The sequence below is a fragment of the Vidua chalybeata genome, chromosome 3 (assembly GCF_026979565.1).
Source record: "Vidua chalybeata isolate OUT-0048 chromosome 3, bVidCha1 merged haplotype, whole genome shotgun sequence".
Classification (NCBI taxonomy): Eukaryota; Metazoa; Chordata; class Aves; order Passeriformes; family Viduidae; genus Vidua; species Vidua chalybeata.
The window spans coordinates 26,688,909-26,705,965 of record NC_071532.1 but is presented as its reverse complement, the minus strand read 5'-3'; the positions used below and the strand labels follow the sequence as shown (position 1 = coordinate 26,705,965).

Below are 17,057 nucleotides of genomic sequence, written 5' to 3'. Positions count from 1 at the left end.
CTACAGCCTGACATGGCTGTGTGGTATTGTTGACCTTTGCAAGGATTATGTACAGAGAAGATAAAATGCTTGTATTCAACAAAAAGTTCTTTGCTGCTTCATTTCTTGCTATAAGGAATGTGGACAGAGAATGCTTTCTTAATTACTGAATCTCAATGACTAGACTAGAAGTGATACTGAAATAATGCTGGGATAATTTTAATTTTCAGTATTACACCTCAGTTTTAAATAAAACTGGACAGAAGTGAATCAGTTGAATAGATTACACAGTAAACAATTGATACAGTCCATTTCTTCATCTTGTTTGCACCCAGTGCAAAAAAACCCAAGAGGGAGGAATCAAACCTGCAGCACACAAGTATTTCCCACATGTTTGGCTCACAAAACCAAAGATTGATCATAAATATGTTTTCTTGATCATTTTATCTTTCAAGAATTCTGAGTTAAAATGTGTGATGGTTTTTCATATTGTTATTTTCCTGTAGAAAGTGAAGAAGCATAGCAAAAGCAGCTGAAGGTAGAAGATGGAAAAGAATGCCCTTGCTATTGATTTTAAGCTCTACCTACTCAGCAAAACAAGAGTCACAGGAATCACAGCTAGGCTACCATTACAGAATGTACTCAGATTTAATATTGAACTCTATTAACAAGGTTAAAAAATGTATGATAATTATGAACAGGTTTTCTTTCTCAGATACAATGAGCAAAGCATCCTGTGCAAAGATCCTGTTGGACACAGGCATTATTGTTGTGAAGAAATGTGTATTACACAACTAGAATTACGTGTAAAACTCAGTTTATAATTTAAATGTTGCCTGCATTCACTTTTGTTCATTCTTTGTGGTTGTTACACTAGGAGCTAAAATTCACCTCCAGGTCTGAATGGTAGCAGCCCTGCTGGAAATCCTCAACCTTCTGCCAGCAGTGGATGCTTTAGAGGTTGTAACACTGACTGCTACTGGCTTTATGTTGTCCCCTATAGCTTTAAAGAGATTTTTGAGCTTGCTTAAATGAGCCTGTGTTCAGATCTTTTGATTTCCAACCTTTCTCATCATGCCAGGCAGGAGCAGAAAAGCCATTGCCTGTTGAGATCTCAGGAGTAGCCCCAGCAGCTTGTGCGTTCCAGCTCGGAGGAGAGGTGATGAGGGAGTGAGGGAACAATGACTGTCCAAGAGGGATTACCTCAGGAGGCTGTGTCATGTGCTCAGCTTGTCCCATAAAGGCACAGAAGAGAGTCTGAGCTGCAGAAAAGAGCATTTGTGTGTTCTTTAAGGAAAATTGGAGCTTAAAAGTGATACCTCCCAGCTTAGCTGCCAAGTTAGTACCATGCATGGGCTTGGAAGAGGATTTAACTGGCAGCCTTAATGTTAAGGACTGTAGTTTAGTTTGCACTGTATTTTTTTGGATGGTTTGATAAATACTTCTCAATAAATATGCAAGTAAAAATATCAATAGATTGTGGAAGCATAGTAAGAGTGAACAGGCAGGAAGGCCTAGAAAATGAAAACTCTTCAGCCAGGTCATTATTATAATTAACTGTACATAATTATGTACAGTTATTCTGCCCAGTGTATGAGATGAAAAAATCATTGTATCTTGCATGTGGTATTAGGTTTTTATAGTGAAGAGTTTTTAATGTAGGAAACATTGGTTTTAGCTATAAAATTGAAATTCTTTAATGCTGTGCTCTGGAAATTGAACTAACATTCAAATGGAAAGAGGTATCTGTCAAGGTCGCTCTGCTAAATCAAATCTCCAGACTAAGTTAGTGGTAAATTAATATATTTTTATCTTAGTGCTTTGCTAAATGTGTGTTCTTCTTAATGAACCCTACCCCTGCATCCACAAACCTCACAAGACATGCAAGGGTTCAGGCAAAACATTTGTTTGAATACATATAGAAAAAGAAGTATAAACACACAATTATTCAATTTTTTTTTCTCTTGGAATAAAAGTTAATTGTAGCATGATCTCTGTAACTGTCAAAGGTCAAGAAATCTTAATGATTTTTCAATCCTCGCATTTTGAAAATATTTTGTTTGACTAAATTTAGGGATAGAGAAGAGGATACTTAGTGCAAAAGGTACTTGGAAATTAAAAAAAGCACATAATCCAGGTCTTTATCCATCTAAAACTGATGAAAAAAATCTTGCTGACAATAAAAGAAAATATGGTTTGGCTTTTTCTTTTAGGAGCAAATAAACTCAGTTCTCACTGAACAGGATAGAATGGAGACTGAGACAATAATAGAATTACCAGACGGTCACAAGAAGAGGATGGAGTGGACTGCTGTTGTGGGACTAGAGGATATTTAGTTGGTAGAAGAAGGTGAGAAACAAGTGGAGGCAGCTTAGCATTACTAATGGTCAGCTGTGCAAGCAAGTAAAAATGAGAAAGTATCATTTTATGCCCACTCAACTTCACATTAATTCTCACTGAACATTAATAAACAGTACTGTAATGATGGATCATTATTATCAATCTCTGCAATGGTGCTGTCAAACAAAACATTTGCATTGTAAACAGAAGATGTTCCAGGATGCTGTCAACATGCTTGACCCCACATAATTACATTTGGCTTTTAGGTGTTCATGAATTCTATGCATATGGCTCTGCTCTGCCACTGTATGAGCTCATAACTGAGAATTATGAAGTTTAGGTAAGGGGTAGGGGAGAATGGAAGACTACTCCTTAAATTGACTGAGAATTTCTAGTATGCCTCAGGGCAAAGAGTCAAATCACTGGTGAGGGTACACCTGAAATTCAGGTACCTTTTCATTGCTTCTTAGCTTTTGGTCTCAGCCAAGAGCTGATGGATGCCATACCCCCACATCCTTCCTTCTGAAGGAACCTGTCTGTGGAAAGGGAAGGTACTCTCAGAGGCAGAGATCTGCTGCAGTGTGAAGGCAGAAAGTATTGAATAAAGCTCTGCTTGCAGCTCTCCAAGTTGAGTGATACCCATGTGGGTGATGACTCGTGACTGGGAAAAGCCATTTTCCAGTGAAGGACCACTCTCTACAAGATGGTGGAAAATCAATAGCTGAGAGCAGTGGTTGCCTACTGCCTTCCAGATGAGGCTGGGGTCAAGGACAAATGTTCCACCTCCATCCAGCATCACCCATGGTTTGGGGTGCAGAGCCTCATGTTTGCTTTTTGTGTGGTGGGATGTTGTCTGTGCATGCATTTGTTTTTTTTTTTGTTGTCTTCACTGCCTCATGGCAAAACTGCAGTAGGATGGAGGGATTTTGTACTGTCTGATTCTCTCCCAGGTGTGGAGCTTTCAGCCCAGGGAGGTACTTGCATCCTGTTGCTGAGGAGTAGCAGTTATTGAATATTGAAGCAGTTTAAGTGCTTTGTTTAATATTTGGTGAATATTTCAAACAGTTTAAAAGCTATCTTACCATGACATTGTTAAGATTGCTGGTTAGACTTTAACTGACAGATTTGTTTTTTTCTTGAGGTTTTTCAGGGAAAATAAGCCAGGTGCTTATATTTAAGGTGCTTCTAATAAGCCAGGTGCTTCTATTTATATTCTTCTAAGCCAGATGATTCTATTTAATTCTTTGAAACTTACCTCTTTGAAGGCTATTTCTTAGCTGGCTAGCCCTCAGGCCTAGGGATGAGGTGAGCGCAAGCTACTATTTCCTAGTGTGTACCCAAGTACCACAGGAATTTGCTAAGTAGTTCCCAAGCTGGATGAAATTTTCTTATTCTTGTTGGTTAGCCCGACTTTTGAAGAAAGAAAAGGATTTTGTTTGGTTTTTACAGTCTGTTGAAATCTCAAGAAGGGGAAAACATGAAAAACAAGCACTGGTGACCCAATGTGTAAACCAGATGCTTCCTTGAATACCTTTCAGAGAATTTCATCAAGGCACACTGACTAGAATGCTGCTGACATGCATAATGGTCTTTAACTTGTTTTCTGTCTTTTCTGGCCTACATTTGTACTTACCAGTTAAAACTAGTTTTGTTGATTCACCCTCTTGGGGCTTTTTGTGAGGATCAATGCAAAATCATTATTTTATCAATCATTGTTTGTTCCGTCTTTCTAACAAAAAGAATACCTTTAGACAACTGGAGAGATAAACAGTTCGATGTTGTAGCAGGATAACAAGATTTATGGTACATTTTCTACTTAACTTTCCATGACATGTTAACTGATGATTTTTCCCTGGCACTTTTACCATTCCCTTTTCCTTGAGCATGCACCTGTTTTTTGTCCCATTTTTTTACTGTTTTTTCTCCATCCTTATATATATATTTATATTTATAGCTGTGACTACAGCATTTCTTTCTCAAGTTCTACCTTTGCATTGGAATAATTTCTTGCTCTATGTTTAAAACTTATTGGTTTGTTTAGCTCTAGACCCTGTTGCTACTGACTTCACAGGAACTGACATTTTCCACTTAAGTTTTTATCTGGAGTGAACCCTGTTCCTGATGGTCGTTAGGGGTGTGTGTCTGTTCTTTCTTTACAAATGAGAAAAAAGGAGATCATTATGTAAGGGTGCTACTTCAACAGAAGTAAATATTTTGCTTCAGTTTGCTTAATTAAATTTATGTTCATTCTCACTTAGATTGATTTGCGCTGATAAATGTGTATTGTACTCCACATTAGAGGTGATTAAACTCTGCTGGTGTTTGAAGGATTTTTGACACAGGCTGGAGAGTGTAGAGAAGTTCTTTATTGTGGAAGGTGCTGTATAATCTTAGTGATCCCAGCTTTGCCTAGACATCTCAATGCCTTGGCTGTACTTTATAAATAGTCATTTCCCAGAACTGCAAAGTGCATTTTCTAAGAAATGTGAGCTCAAGAGAGGTGAGTGAATTACTCCGTTTGGCATAATGTCAAAAATCTACCTCTTCAAACTTTGTGCACATGCAATTTGGAGGAATATGTAATGCTATGCTTTCCTTAAGCAGATACTTTGACATTCCTCGAGCTTCCTGCCATATTTATGCATCGTCTCCTCCATATTTCTGTGCTTCATTAATTACATGCCTTTATTTCAGAGATCCATTGAAGTAAATTTTGTTGATTTTGGTTTAAATTTGAAGATCGAGTCTTCACTGACTTTGCGTCTTTGAACGTTATTCTGGTCACACGCAAATTTGTATTTCTGATGCACTCTAGGGAAAGTCTTCTGACATCTTGATTTCTGTTTGTCTATAGAACTGTACTGCCCAGTGAAGCAAAGGTATTTCATGGTTTGGGGAAACTGCTGTGTGGTCTGTGGATACTAACAATGCCCTTTGACATGTGTGTACAAAGGGATATAAAAATGCAAAAGAATCATCAAACTCTTCACAAAGGAGTCTGCAAAGATTAAACAGTCTTTCTGTTACCTAACAAATTTTAGAGGGCTATTCAATTTTATTACCTTGTCTCCAAGCAAAAATGGTATAATAAGGAAAATAAATAGGTTCTGTTGTAGTGGCTGCATTTCGTGCACTGCTTTGACAGAGGCATGCTGGAAAAGGTAGCTGTTAAGTGCATGGTGATGAGTGTGTTTTAAACATCTGAATTCACACATGCAGATGAATCCACATTTTTTCTGATGTACCTGGCATACTAAGATTAGCAGAATGGCTGAATAGCTTGTGCTTACACCTGTGGAATTTAAATCAGCTTTCTAAGAGAAGGGAGAAAATACAGTACTTTATTCTTGATGTGGTGAAAGCAACAAATGACACATACTTAACAGTTTTTCACTAACTAGACCACAAACAGTTTGATGTGTGTAGTCACATGCAGAGGAAAACCTGGTCTCTGTTGCTTCAGCTGTAGTTGACAACTACTGTAAAATGTGCTGTTGTGAATATATTCTTATGAAGAGAGGGGAGAGGGTAAGGGATGAGATTTGTTGCAAAGGGTTTATTTGTGTGGAAAAATTTTGCATATGCAGCCTCCAGCTGAGGTATGCAGAGTTCTGAATTTTGAGCTGGGCCCTCTGATACAGAAATATCAGATTATAAACTTCCTAGCACAATTTGGAGTATTAGAAAGCAGGCATTCTTTATTACAGCACTGGACACATTTGGAGGATTTTTCCTCTGATTGAGTGTGTGTTGTGAAACTTTACAACAGTATTTAATCCATTGTGATCATACACATTAATTACAATGTACTTCCTAGCTAATACATGAACATCCCTTTTCCTAGAACTAATTTACATGCCTCTGCCTCTTACTGGAAGTCTTTTTATGATTCTAGAGGGTCATCTAAATGGGTGTAAAGTGGTCATATTTACTGAGAGACCCCAGTTTTGAAAATGACCTTGCCTTGAACTTCTCTTAGGGCATGCACTATTTTCTATATAAATGTTATATACCTTTGCCACAAAAACCACTTAGGTTCCTCATTATCTGTTTATCCACTGCTTCCAACTGCATTTAACATCCTCTGTGTCTACTTTTACAGTCTTTAATCTGGTTTTCTAGCTAGTCTTTAAGCTCTATTTTATAACTTCAAGGGAACCAAAAGTTTCTATTCTCTGTGTTGTCTGTCAAGTCCCCCCTTCTCTTGAGACTGTCTCTTTCAGACAAGTCTCAATACTTCATTTTCCAGCATAAAGTGTTACAACATCTATAACATTGAATCATAATACAAGCAAGTACACATTACTACAATGATTACAATTACTGCCAGAACTGCATTTCGTAACAGTCTCCAATTTGGTAGCCACGAAGTAAGTCAATCCCACCAAGAAGAATATTCCTCTTTCTGCCAGTCTTCTACTGCTCTTTCTATCAGGATAATTCCTGTCTGTTGGGCTTCAAACCCATCACTGGTGTAAGTGCAACACTCCTGTCCTAAAATAGCACACATTGCTCTCTGGTTAGCAAGCAGATAATCTAAGGCTATGCAGTTCTGTACAGCCACCATTCATGTTTGTTGGAGCTCACAGGATGTGCTATTTGATATTTTAATAGTATTGTTCACCACTTCTTCTAATAATCTATTTAGCTTGTTAATATAAATTCCATAGTGCAAGGCAGCACACACAGGGCATAGAGTGAACCGTACTCTTTTGCTTCATTGCGGATCATCCTGGACTCCCTGGATGGAAAATGTTCTCCTGGCCCTAAGTCTTCCTTGTGGTTGTTGCCAAAGTACCTTAAGGGGAGGCATTAATACTGCTTGGAAACAGGAACCAAATGATCCTTTAGGAAGCCATTTGTAGGGATTGTCTCTGCATATCCAATAGGTCCCATTCCCAGTGTCAGAGGTCTGATTTCCTATTTCCCACTGTTGCACTGCTGGTGAATCTAGGGCTCCTAGATCCGTGTGCTTCTCTTGTGTGCTTGGTGTGATGAGGCTGATGGAGTTTCATAGTGTCATTGCAGCTGGGAGTGGTATAATACTGACTCTGATTTGTTTTAGCACTCCAAGTTCTATTTCTATTTTGAGTAAAATTAAAGCATGTAAATCCTTTTACTTTATGACCTCTAATAACAGTAGTTTTAGGTTTCTTCTGAATGGGAATGTTACTAAATCCTGTTAAATTTATAATTGTGTTTCTGTATTCTATTGTACAGTTTTCTTTTACTATTCCTTTATTGACTCCATTAAAAGTCGTAGCCCGTTAAAAAAGTTCTTGCCACTCCATAGGGTGGACCATCCAAGGGAACCCTGTTCCTCCCAACATTATTTGAGAACATATCCAGCAATTAGTTACATTTAATATTTTAGCTACTTTGATCTTTAAACTTTCATAAGAATTTTCATGACTAATCCCTTGGTGAAACTCTAAAAGTCTCTTTGGCAAGCAAAGATTTTGATTAGCTATCAAGGTACAACTCATAGGTATAAATAATACTTTAGTTAAAAGGTTACTCATTCTCTTTCCTCATTGTTTGTGTTGGGCACAATAATTCCATTGTCCATGGAGCTGACGCATTTTTGATTCTAGAATAATGCACCCAGGGTCCTTTACTGTTCAGTTTTACTGTGATGTATGTGCTTAACTGTACTTGGTGGTGTCCCTCTGGCTTGAGAGGTGCTGGATCCCTGTCCCTAAGGTACACCCAGTTTCATGGTTGGAACTTGTGTGCTGGTGCATCCATTCCCACCAGTCTGGCAATGACAGCTGCCTGTCATAAATCCTGCAGCATTTTACCTGAGGATATGAGATAGTTACTGAGGTTTGCTCCACCTGTAGCATGCACATCCCTTGGGATGTGTGGAGTTTGATAGGGCTGACCATAGAGCAGCTCGTAGGGGCTTCATTTTTCTGTGCCCTTAGGTTGGATCCTAATTCTCTACAAAGCAATTGGGAGCGCTTGAACCCAAGTCAATGAGGTTTCTTGACAGATTTTACTGAGTTTCAGCTTAATAATGTCATTTATCTTTTCTGCTTTTCTGCTAGCTTGTGGTCAGTAGGGAGTATGTAATTCCCACTGAATTTTTCTGTTGTCTGTCACATCTAGTGTAAGAGCTGGGAGAAATAAAGAAAATAAATGGGGGAAAAAGAATTATTTTGTTCATGGTGTTGCATATGCATTTTGTCTAGTGATTGTTTAGGGCACAGTGAGCAATTCCTGGTGCAGAAATCTGGACTGGAATATCTGCATCTCTCTGAGTAATGCCCTAGCCACAGACTTGTTTTTTTCTTGCATATTCACTCTTTGAATCTCATTTCTTTTCTGCCTGGTGGCAGCCTGGTAACAGACAGCTGGAGCACTCCTCTGAGAGGCAAGTTATGTTGGTCTCCCTGGCAAAGAGCCTGACCTCTACCATTTTATAAGCAGAGAGTGACAGCGCTATTAATATATCCCTCTTCTAGCTGTGTTTTCAGACTATATAGCCTGCTTGTTGTGCTGCTGAGACTAGATATCATCAGCACATGGTAGGTGTATTGTGAATATCAGGAGTGAATTGGGCCCCTGAGGGGAGTTAAGTTCAGTACAGCTTCAGGGAGCTCTGCAGACTCCTTATGGGAGGAGGCAGGAGTGCCTCCTGCCCAGCTCCATCTGTCAGCTGGGGACACAGCCCTCTCCCACCCAGTAACTGAGCTGTAGGCACTTAACTCTAGGTTATTTTGGCAATAATATCTAGGCTTCTACGGTCAGCAAAATGTTTGGGGTGCTGGTTTGAACTTAATGCTATAACCAGTCTTTTGGCTCTTTGGTCATCTGGAAGCTCTCCCATTTCCATTCTGATCAAAGGCAGTTTTGCATTTGACTGCAAACAGGTGGTGGTAGGCAGGGTTTCTTTCTTTCCTAGATACAGCTGGAAGAAAACTAAACACAGTGGTCCCTCAGTAATGAAACTTTTTCCACTAGAAGGAAATATTATGCTTTAGATTAAAATTTCATTTGAAAGAAATGAATCTCTTTGAAAACATGAACTTCCTTGGAAGAGTGAATTCAAAATGATTTATTCGGTATTTTGCAGTTACCTGTCCTTTGACATATGGACTCGACTCATATTGTTTTTTGTGTTGAATGCAAGAGAAGTACTTTAAACACTTTTCAGTTTTTTGGTAGGAAACTTCACACTCAATCTTTGCTGGGAAACATGCTAACAGTTGTGAAGTGAACGGGAATTCAGGTCATATTTGTAAAGCTGAGCGTTCTTGCGTATGAATATTCTCATTAATGCTTTGTAAACCAAATAGACTTAATTTCTCATTAAACATTTTTGTGGTAATGCAACAAGACTTGCCTGCAGCCAACATCAGCTTAAATATTTTAAAGGATCTGCATTTGTCAAGGTCTCTAAACGTCAGGTTAAGCTGGTGAGGTGAGAGAGTCTCTTATAGAGCTTAAAAAGCTTTACCAACAGCCAGCAAAATTGTTAGACTGTGAGAAATGGACTTTAACAGAACAAGGCTTAGTCTCCCAGTGGAAACTTCGCAAAATGGTATTCCAAATATCTCTGGTTATTTCTTTATTTCAGGTGCAAATATGAATGGCTTAGCCTTCAAAGTCATGTTTATGGGAGATGTTTCTGTGATTTAAAACAAATTTTTCCTGTAGGACCCAGTCTTGCAAAGACTTACAGGTGTGCTTTATTTATGCATTCTGTGTAACTCCATTCAAGTCAGTGACAGCTTGAAGTGACAAAACAGGAATCATGAGAACTCACCCAGAGTAAGAATTTGCAGAGCTGCGCCTGACATCTTTTTATTATGCCGCAGAAAAAAGGTCAATGGTTTAAGGCCATGAAGAGAGTATTAAAAACAAATGAGTTAAGGAATCCCAGCACCAGCATAATGGTGCCTGGACAAGATTTTTCACACGTGTCCACAAATGAACCCCTTCACTGTACAGACCCTCAAGTGCTTTCAGTTGTCAGGATGCAAGATGGAAAACTGCATTATCACTGTTTAAACTTTTGCTGTGTTGTCTCTGCCCAATTCAAAACAGTATGTTGGTCACACAGTTAACCCTTGAATGCTTTGAAACTTAGAGACATTGGAATGTTCCCTGAAATAAGACACAACATCCTCATATATTAATTGTATTTACTTTGCCATTACAAGCAAATTAACTTTTCCTTTTTTTTTTTACATTTCACCTCATTCTGGATTATGTGTTCCAAGATCAATGCCTAAGAGAGGGGAAAAAATCATGTATAGCTTGCATCTTGCTGTATTACCTTACTTCAGGAAGAAATTCAGGCACATGTTGAAGAAAGGTCCTAGACAGAGCAGCAGTTAAACAGGTACTTGCACTTGCTTCAAGATTTAAATATGTTTAAAATGACATGCATGTGCAAGTAAGAGCAGTATGTGGAGGTCTCAAGGAATAATAGCCCTCCTGAATGATTCTTAACTGGTCAAAAATGCTTCTCTGCATGTGTCTTCTGAAGTTACCAGAATAAAAACTTTATAATGTAGTGTGTTTTTCAAGGGAATGATTGTCAGATCTCTTATGATTGTTCTGGAGATTACCACTTCAAGAAAACTAACAAAATGGTTATTGGATTTAAAAGGTATTCTCTGTAAGTAAATGTCACTTTTAAATACTTCAGCTATTATGTTTGTGTTTGCATTACTGTAGGGATTTAAATGCTACCATTTGCATATTTTATCCAATTCTCTAATGTTCACTTAGTGAGTTAAAATTAAGATAAGTTGTGTAAATCAAACAGCTTGCTGGCTGTGGATGAGGTCATTTAAGCTGCCGTACCTGGACTGAAAGTAATGCAGCTGGGGGAAGACACATACAAAGTAAGCTTTGTTCGTGAAAGTAGCATGTTTAATCACATGTAAGTTTTAGTTTGAAATCAAAACAGAAATAGAGAGATAGAAAACACAGAAATATGTTTAAGACTGGCATCTTTGCCTTGGGAGGGGAAGGCTAGGAATGTATGTTTAGTCATGTCAGGTGTGGGGGTGTGCATGCAAATAATTTTTACTATATAACATTCTCTCAATATTTGTATTTATGTGCTTCTAACACACCCCAGATGTTTTGAGATACTAATGACATGGAGTTCTCTTCCCTCTTCTCTCCATGTTACGTGCATAACTTTTTCTTCTGACAGCATGAAGTACCTTTACTTATGGTCCTTAAGGGAGGTCTAGCCAGCTCCAGCCCAGGAATGGCTGGCAAAGCCTGGCCTGTGGTGTCCACATGTTCCTCTCTGATAGTCTGCCTAGAAATCTCTGTTCTTTCACCTTCAAATTTCTCCTTTGAAGCTTAGGCAGTGATTGACTTTTGGCCCCCTAAATTAATGTTTTATTTTTAAATACTCACCTAGCCTGCATTTTTGATACTAAGCACTTTCCGCAGGTCTAATCTTCTTGTCTGTTATTTTCATGGACCTTAAGGGGGACATTGCTGACCATCCCTCTAACACAGCCTGGAGAGACATGACCAATTACTACCCTCAAATCTACTTACCTCTGCATCCTTTTCTCTTTGCAAAATATTTTACTGCTTTCCTTTAGTAATCCATCTTTGGCTTATTTACCACCAAGTAACTGCTGAGTTTTCTTTATCTGTATGTTAAGATAAATTTGTTGTATACTGGTGCCACATTTTTCAGCTTTTCTGCCCTTCTTACACATGTAGAATAAATATGTCATCTGTTCAAGAGCTGTTAAGAAACTCTACTACAAGGGTGTTCCTTTGAGTTGAGTTAGGCTGTCATGAGTACCCATGGTTACTTTTATGTGCTAATAGTCTCCAAACCAGGGATTTTGAACTTCTGTGTGGATTTTCTGTGATTAGAAATGGGAATAATCTTAAAAGCTTAAAATGAGATATTTATGTAATGCTGTTCTACTTATGGTGCAGCAGGTCAGCATGCTCTACAGCAACCTCTCCATTTGTGTAAACCCTGAGTAAAGTACAGGGTTTACAGTACAAAGGGACTGCAGGGGATAGATTGCAGGTAGATGGAAGTATTGGTAAGAAGAAGAAAAGTAAGGAAGCATGCAGATATAAAAGACATAAATTTCTAGTAGCCATTACCCCTCAAACTCCTTCCCTGCCTCCTTCCTTCCCTCCTCACAGATTTTCTTAGCAAATTGAGGGCAGCAGAAATTTCTGAATCCACTGTAAGAGGTTCCTTTTCTTCCCCACCCCACAGGGAAGGGTGAATGAGGGACTGTGTGGGGTTTAGCTGCTGGACAAGGTTAACACAACAAATAGCTAGTTACAAAGTGTGTGTTGTGTTGTAGATGATAATACAGAACTAATATATTTCTCCCATCATCTGGCTTTTTCCTGGGGTTATTCTCCCTCACACCTGAGTGTTTGTGTAGCTTTTTGTCATCAAATGAGTATTCTTCTGTGTAAACACATAGGGGAAGTATAGAGGAATTATATTCTAAACTACAAGGTTGCTCTAAAATAAGCAAAATGCATCTTTGCAGCAATGAGAGTTCTGGCATGGTTGTTTTGCAAGACAGTTTTGGTTATCGAAGTGTTTTGGTAATCAGAGAGAACAAAGTGCCTGGTCTTGAGCCAGGCTCTGCCCCTGGCTGCACACTGTGTTGCCTATTGGCTTGTATGCCAGTGCAGCAGTGTATGCTTATGTACATCTCATGGGTATGATGTGCGTGGATGATAAGGTAAAAAGATACTTTTTTCCCCTGATGTGTTCTATAATGTAGTAATGACTTTTTCACGAGATTTTTCTGAGTGAAAAATACAGGAACTTACAGAATTGCTCTTCACTCTGTTCAAGAGAAATGACTCAACATCTATCAATCCTTTATAATCACTGTAAAACTACCACTGGAAATGCCCTGACAGGGGAAGGTGAGGCCACATGATCTGAGAGTAGCTACTGCCCTTGTGACAAGGAATGGCAGCCAGCTGCCTGTCCATTTCCTTATGGCACTAGCACAAAAGGAGAGAGACTTTGCTTTCTGATGTCCATTTTTCCTCTGGGGCAGGGAGGCAGACTCTCCACAGTACTGGAGGGGAAGGTCAGAGTGTTAGTAAAGATTTTGTTATTCCTTTTGGCTTCTGTCCTTCTTCAAACAGGTCTTCATATAGTGGATTTTCAGTTGTGCATTTGCCATCAGCCTCACTACGAGTTAAAACTTCACTAACCTTTAACATTAATCAGAATTATGAGTTGTTGCTTCTCAATTATCTAGCTGCTGTTGTTAAACACTAAAAATCAGAAAACTGCCTATTTTTCTCTGCACAGTAAGCTGAAAGCCCTTCAGGCCAACCTAAACCGAGTTGCAGTTGGAAACAAATGTGTTGATGCTGCTGAGCTCTTCCTGGCAATGCCATTGCCAGTGGAGGCTGCCTGTGCAGCTCTGCTGTCTTTACCCTCGGTGCCACAGCCCTGCAGGAAATTCAGTGCTTACAGACTGCTAAAACCTCTCTAAACCTCTCTGCCATTAGATTAATTGATTGCAATTGCAAGTGTCTGTTATTACCACACTGTTCAAACATAGGAAAGGGAGAGAGAAGAAAAGCACAACATAAATAGAAACTATTGATCTTAATTTCTATTTATTTTTCATATGCTTAGTGAAAAAGCACACCTATAGTGAAAAACATGTAATCAGGTGTTCCCTGTAGCAGATTGAATTAAAAAGGTGTATTGATGTTATGCTAAGAAAGAATTTAGAGCATTTGACGCTTGTTTTTTTGATAACTTTTTTGTTTACCCTTTAATTATGTTCATCACTGTATTTTACCCCACTATTTAATTTCTTACTTTCTAAGATTAGGAATAAGCAGTGTGTTAATTTCCCTTTTAAATTTGTAAAATAATATTTATCCCCAAATATGAAAACTGCTAACTAGAGATAAAAATTTCACTGGAAAATAAAAAAATCCCTGAATTATTTTAGCAAGTAGGAATAGTCTCAAATATGAGTACAGACTTTCATGCCAAAGGGATGACAGCTGAGGAGAGCTGTCACTGGTGGTTCTCAGATACCACATCTCCTTGCTGGTACCCATGAGCTGGGTGGTAACTGCCCCTGCCTGATGGGCTTCTTCAAAGTGTTGACAGAAATATGCAACTCTTTCAGACAGTGTCATTCCAGTGGTCATGCCTTAATCAGAAAATGATGGGAGTGGATGTAGCTCTTCAGGCTGGAAGTGAAATGACCCACAAAATAGTGTCAGCTTTCAGAATCCCATTGCTTCTGGTATTTTTTTCTGAAGGAGCACTGCTTTCTGGACACTTATAAGCGTCAATTAATGACTAAGGTTGTGACTCCTGGGTTCAGTTTAAATGCAGAATATAATTGCATGGAGAGTGCTTCATATGGGTTTCCAGGCTTTTTTTTGGTATGAGTCCTTCAAAGGTCATCAGACTGACATGATCCTGAGAGTATAATAGAAGAACCAGATAGGAAGTATTTACAGTTCACATAATTTTTAAGGAAATACTTTAAGGGAAAGAAATTACAACCTTTTAGTAATAAAGTATGTTTGCATGCATCTACATTTCTGACATATGGGAAACAGTCTGTGGGTTGTGACTGTATGTGACTTTATATAATGTTTTAAATTTTTTTGTCAATAATCTTATAATTTAAATTCTCATGAAGATTACAGGTAATTTCTGTAGCTGACTTAGAACTATTCCAATTTTAAAAATTTGAATATTTGCTATTTGCAGTTTTGAGAATATAGTTTGTGATATATATTTGCCTAATGCAGAGTTCCCAGACCACAAAATTGTCCTTTTGCCAAATGGTACATGCACATATTTCATGAAGTGATCTACAGCTTTGCAGAAAATAGGGCAAGCTCTGTAAATAGAACATGTCAGGTAGTTTTTTCACGTTCTTTTTTATGCTGCAAATTGACACATTTGTTCTGTGGTGGATGTTTTTCTGAGATTTCTGTGAAATTTCTAACAGCACTGCTTATTTGTCATTTCACCTACAGGTACATTTATGTTCCAATGGGAGGATCTCAGTCCAGTTTGCTTGGAACACTATTATCTACAGCCCTCACTTTTGCCTTTGTAAGCTACTGGCATGGAGGACAGAGCTATTTGTGGTACTGGGGTGCACTTAATTGGCTTGGAGTAATTGTGGAAAATGGCACCAAGAGGATGCTTTCAATTTCACTTATTCAAGATTTAATTGTAAGTTGAATCTCCCTCTATTTCATATTCTTGCTTCCTGGCTCCATGCTCATCTGAAGTTGCTGGGTAGTAGTTTGGTTTAACCAAGATTAAAAGTCATGGCTAACAGATAGAGTTAGGATTCCCTTGCTCACCCTCCAGTCTCTGAGGTAATAACTAGTTCATATTACTAGAATTTTGAGAAGTTGCAGCAAAGCAGATGGTGAAATATGCATGGTCTTAAGAAGCTTCCTCTGCAGTCCTAGAGTAAGCAAATGCTTGTCACGTTGTACAGGGATGAACAGAAGCCAGTTCTAACATTTGTATTCTGATTTCACTCAGGATGGCCTTAAAATATTCATCTTCACTAAAATTAGGAGTGTGTGTTTCTAACCATGTGTTTCCTGGAAAAATGTGTGTGTAGCAGCTGCTTGCATCTGGGAACAAGCTTACACTGTGAAATCTTATACTACTGAAGAGCTAAGTAAAGAAAACATTATTTTGCCTTGAAATCCTCTGATATTTTCATTGTACTTATACTTTTGACCTTCATACTGTAATTTCCAAAGGACAAAATTGACTTTGATGTGCAGTTAGACGCAAAAACCACTATTTTAATTTTGATGGCCATTTTAATCTGCAGGTTTGCTCACTACTAAAGCCCAAATCCTATAATAACTGTTTGTAACACTAAATAATTTGTATATCTTGCTTCCTTACTAGTTAGAATTGCACAGAATTCCTACTCCTGTATATTGTTTTGGTGGAGACTCTCTCTGCAGCCTGATGAACTTCTGATGCTCAAGGAATGATGCTTGTTGTCCATCCTACCCATTTCAGTTTTCACTGTTGTGGTATCCTACGTGTGGCAGCTGATACAGCTCAGTAATTTAGTAGCCAGTGCTACCTTGGACAATTGCTACCCAATTGTCCATCACTGCAATTTCAGTGATAGTCTGGAAGCAGATTTTACCTTTCTAGAGAATGAATTTATCAGATCCATTAATCCTCCCTCTAGGGTGAAACTGAGCTTCACCATCTGACCAGCTGCAAATGTTTGTCTCTGGACTGGAAGACAATATAGTTCCTCCTCAGCTATAGGAGGAAATAAAAGTGTAGGGGCTTGCTTTTTGTATCTGATGTCGCTGTATTAGAAATTTTAATAAAATTCATAGGGAATTAAGTTCTTAAATATCGGAAATTATAATTATAATGACATTATAAAGGTGGGGTTGTCTATGTTGGATTAATTTCTAGCACATATTTCTAATTATAGTTAACTGATGATTGCAGTAGGGTTATTTTTGTATAAATTAAATCCCTATCCAAGTGCATTTTACCCCTTTCCTCCACCTTGTTTTCATCCCGTGTTTTTAAAGGCCTGTCCAAGTGTCTTCCATGTCTCCTTTGTTTCTCATTTCTATTCAGAAATATGGTTGTAGACCTTCTTTAGAAGAGCCTTTTCTGTCTTTTCCTGAAATAATTCTGAAGCCAAAATTTTTAATATGCATAGTTTTGGCATCTACATTAGTACAGGAGGCAGATCTCACTG

At 38.4% G+C, this 17,057-nt stretch overlaps 1 protein-coding gene across 4 annotated transcripts in view; it reads left to right on the top strand.

Annotated features, from left to right (window-relative positions):
* Positions 1–17,057, top strand: part of HHAT (hedgehog acyltransferase) — a 139,201-nt gene that overhangs the window by 59,328 nt on the left and 62,816 nt on the right. For all 4 annotated transcript variants that reach the window (XM_053939415.1, XM_053939413.1, XM_053939412.1 and 1 more), the window contains one exon: positions 15,325–15,526. In XM_053939415.1, the coding sequence (XP_053795390.1) occupies positions 15,325–15,526 (202 nt within the window). The remainder of the gene's footprint in view (positions 1–15,324; positions 15,527–17,057) is intronic.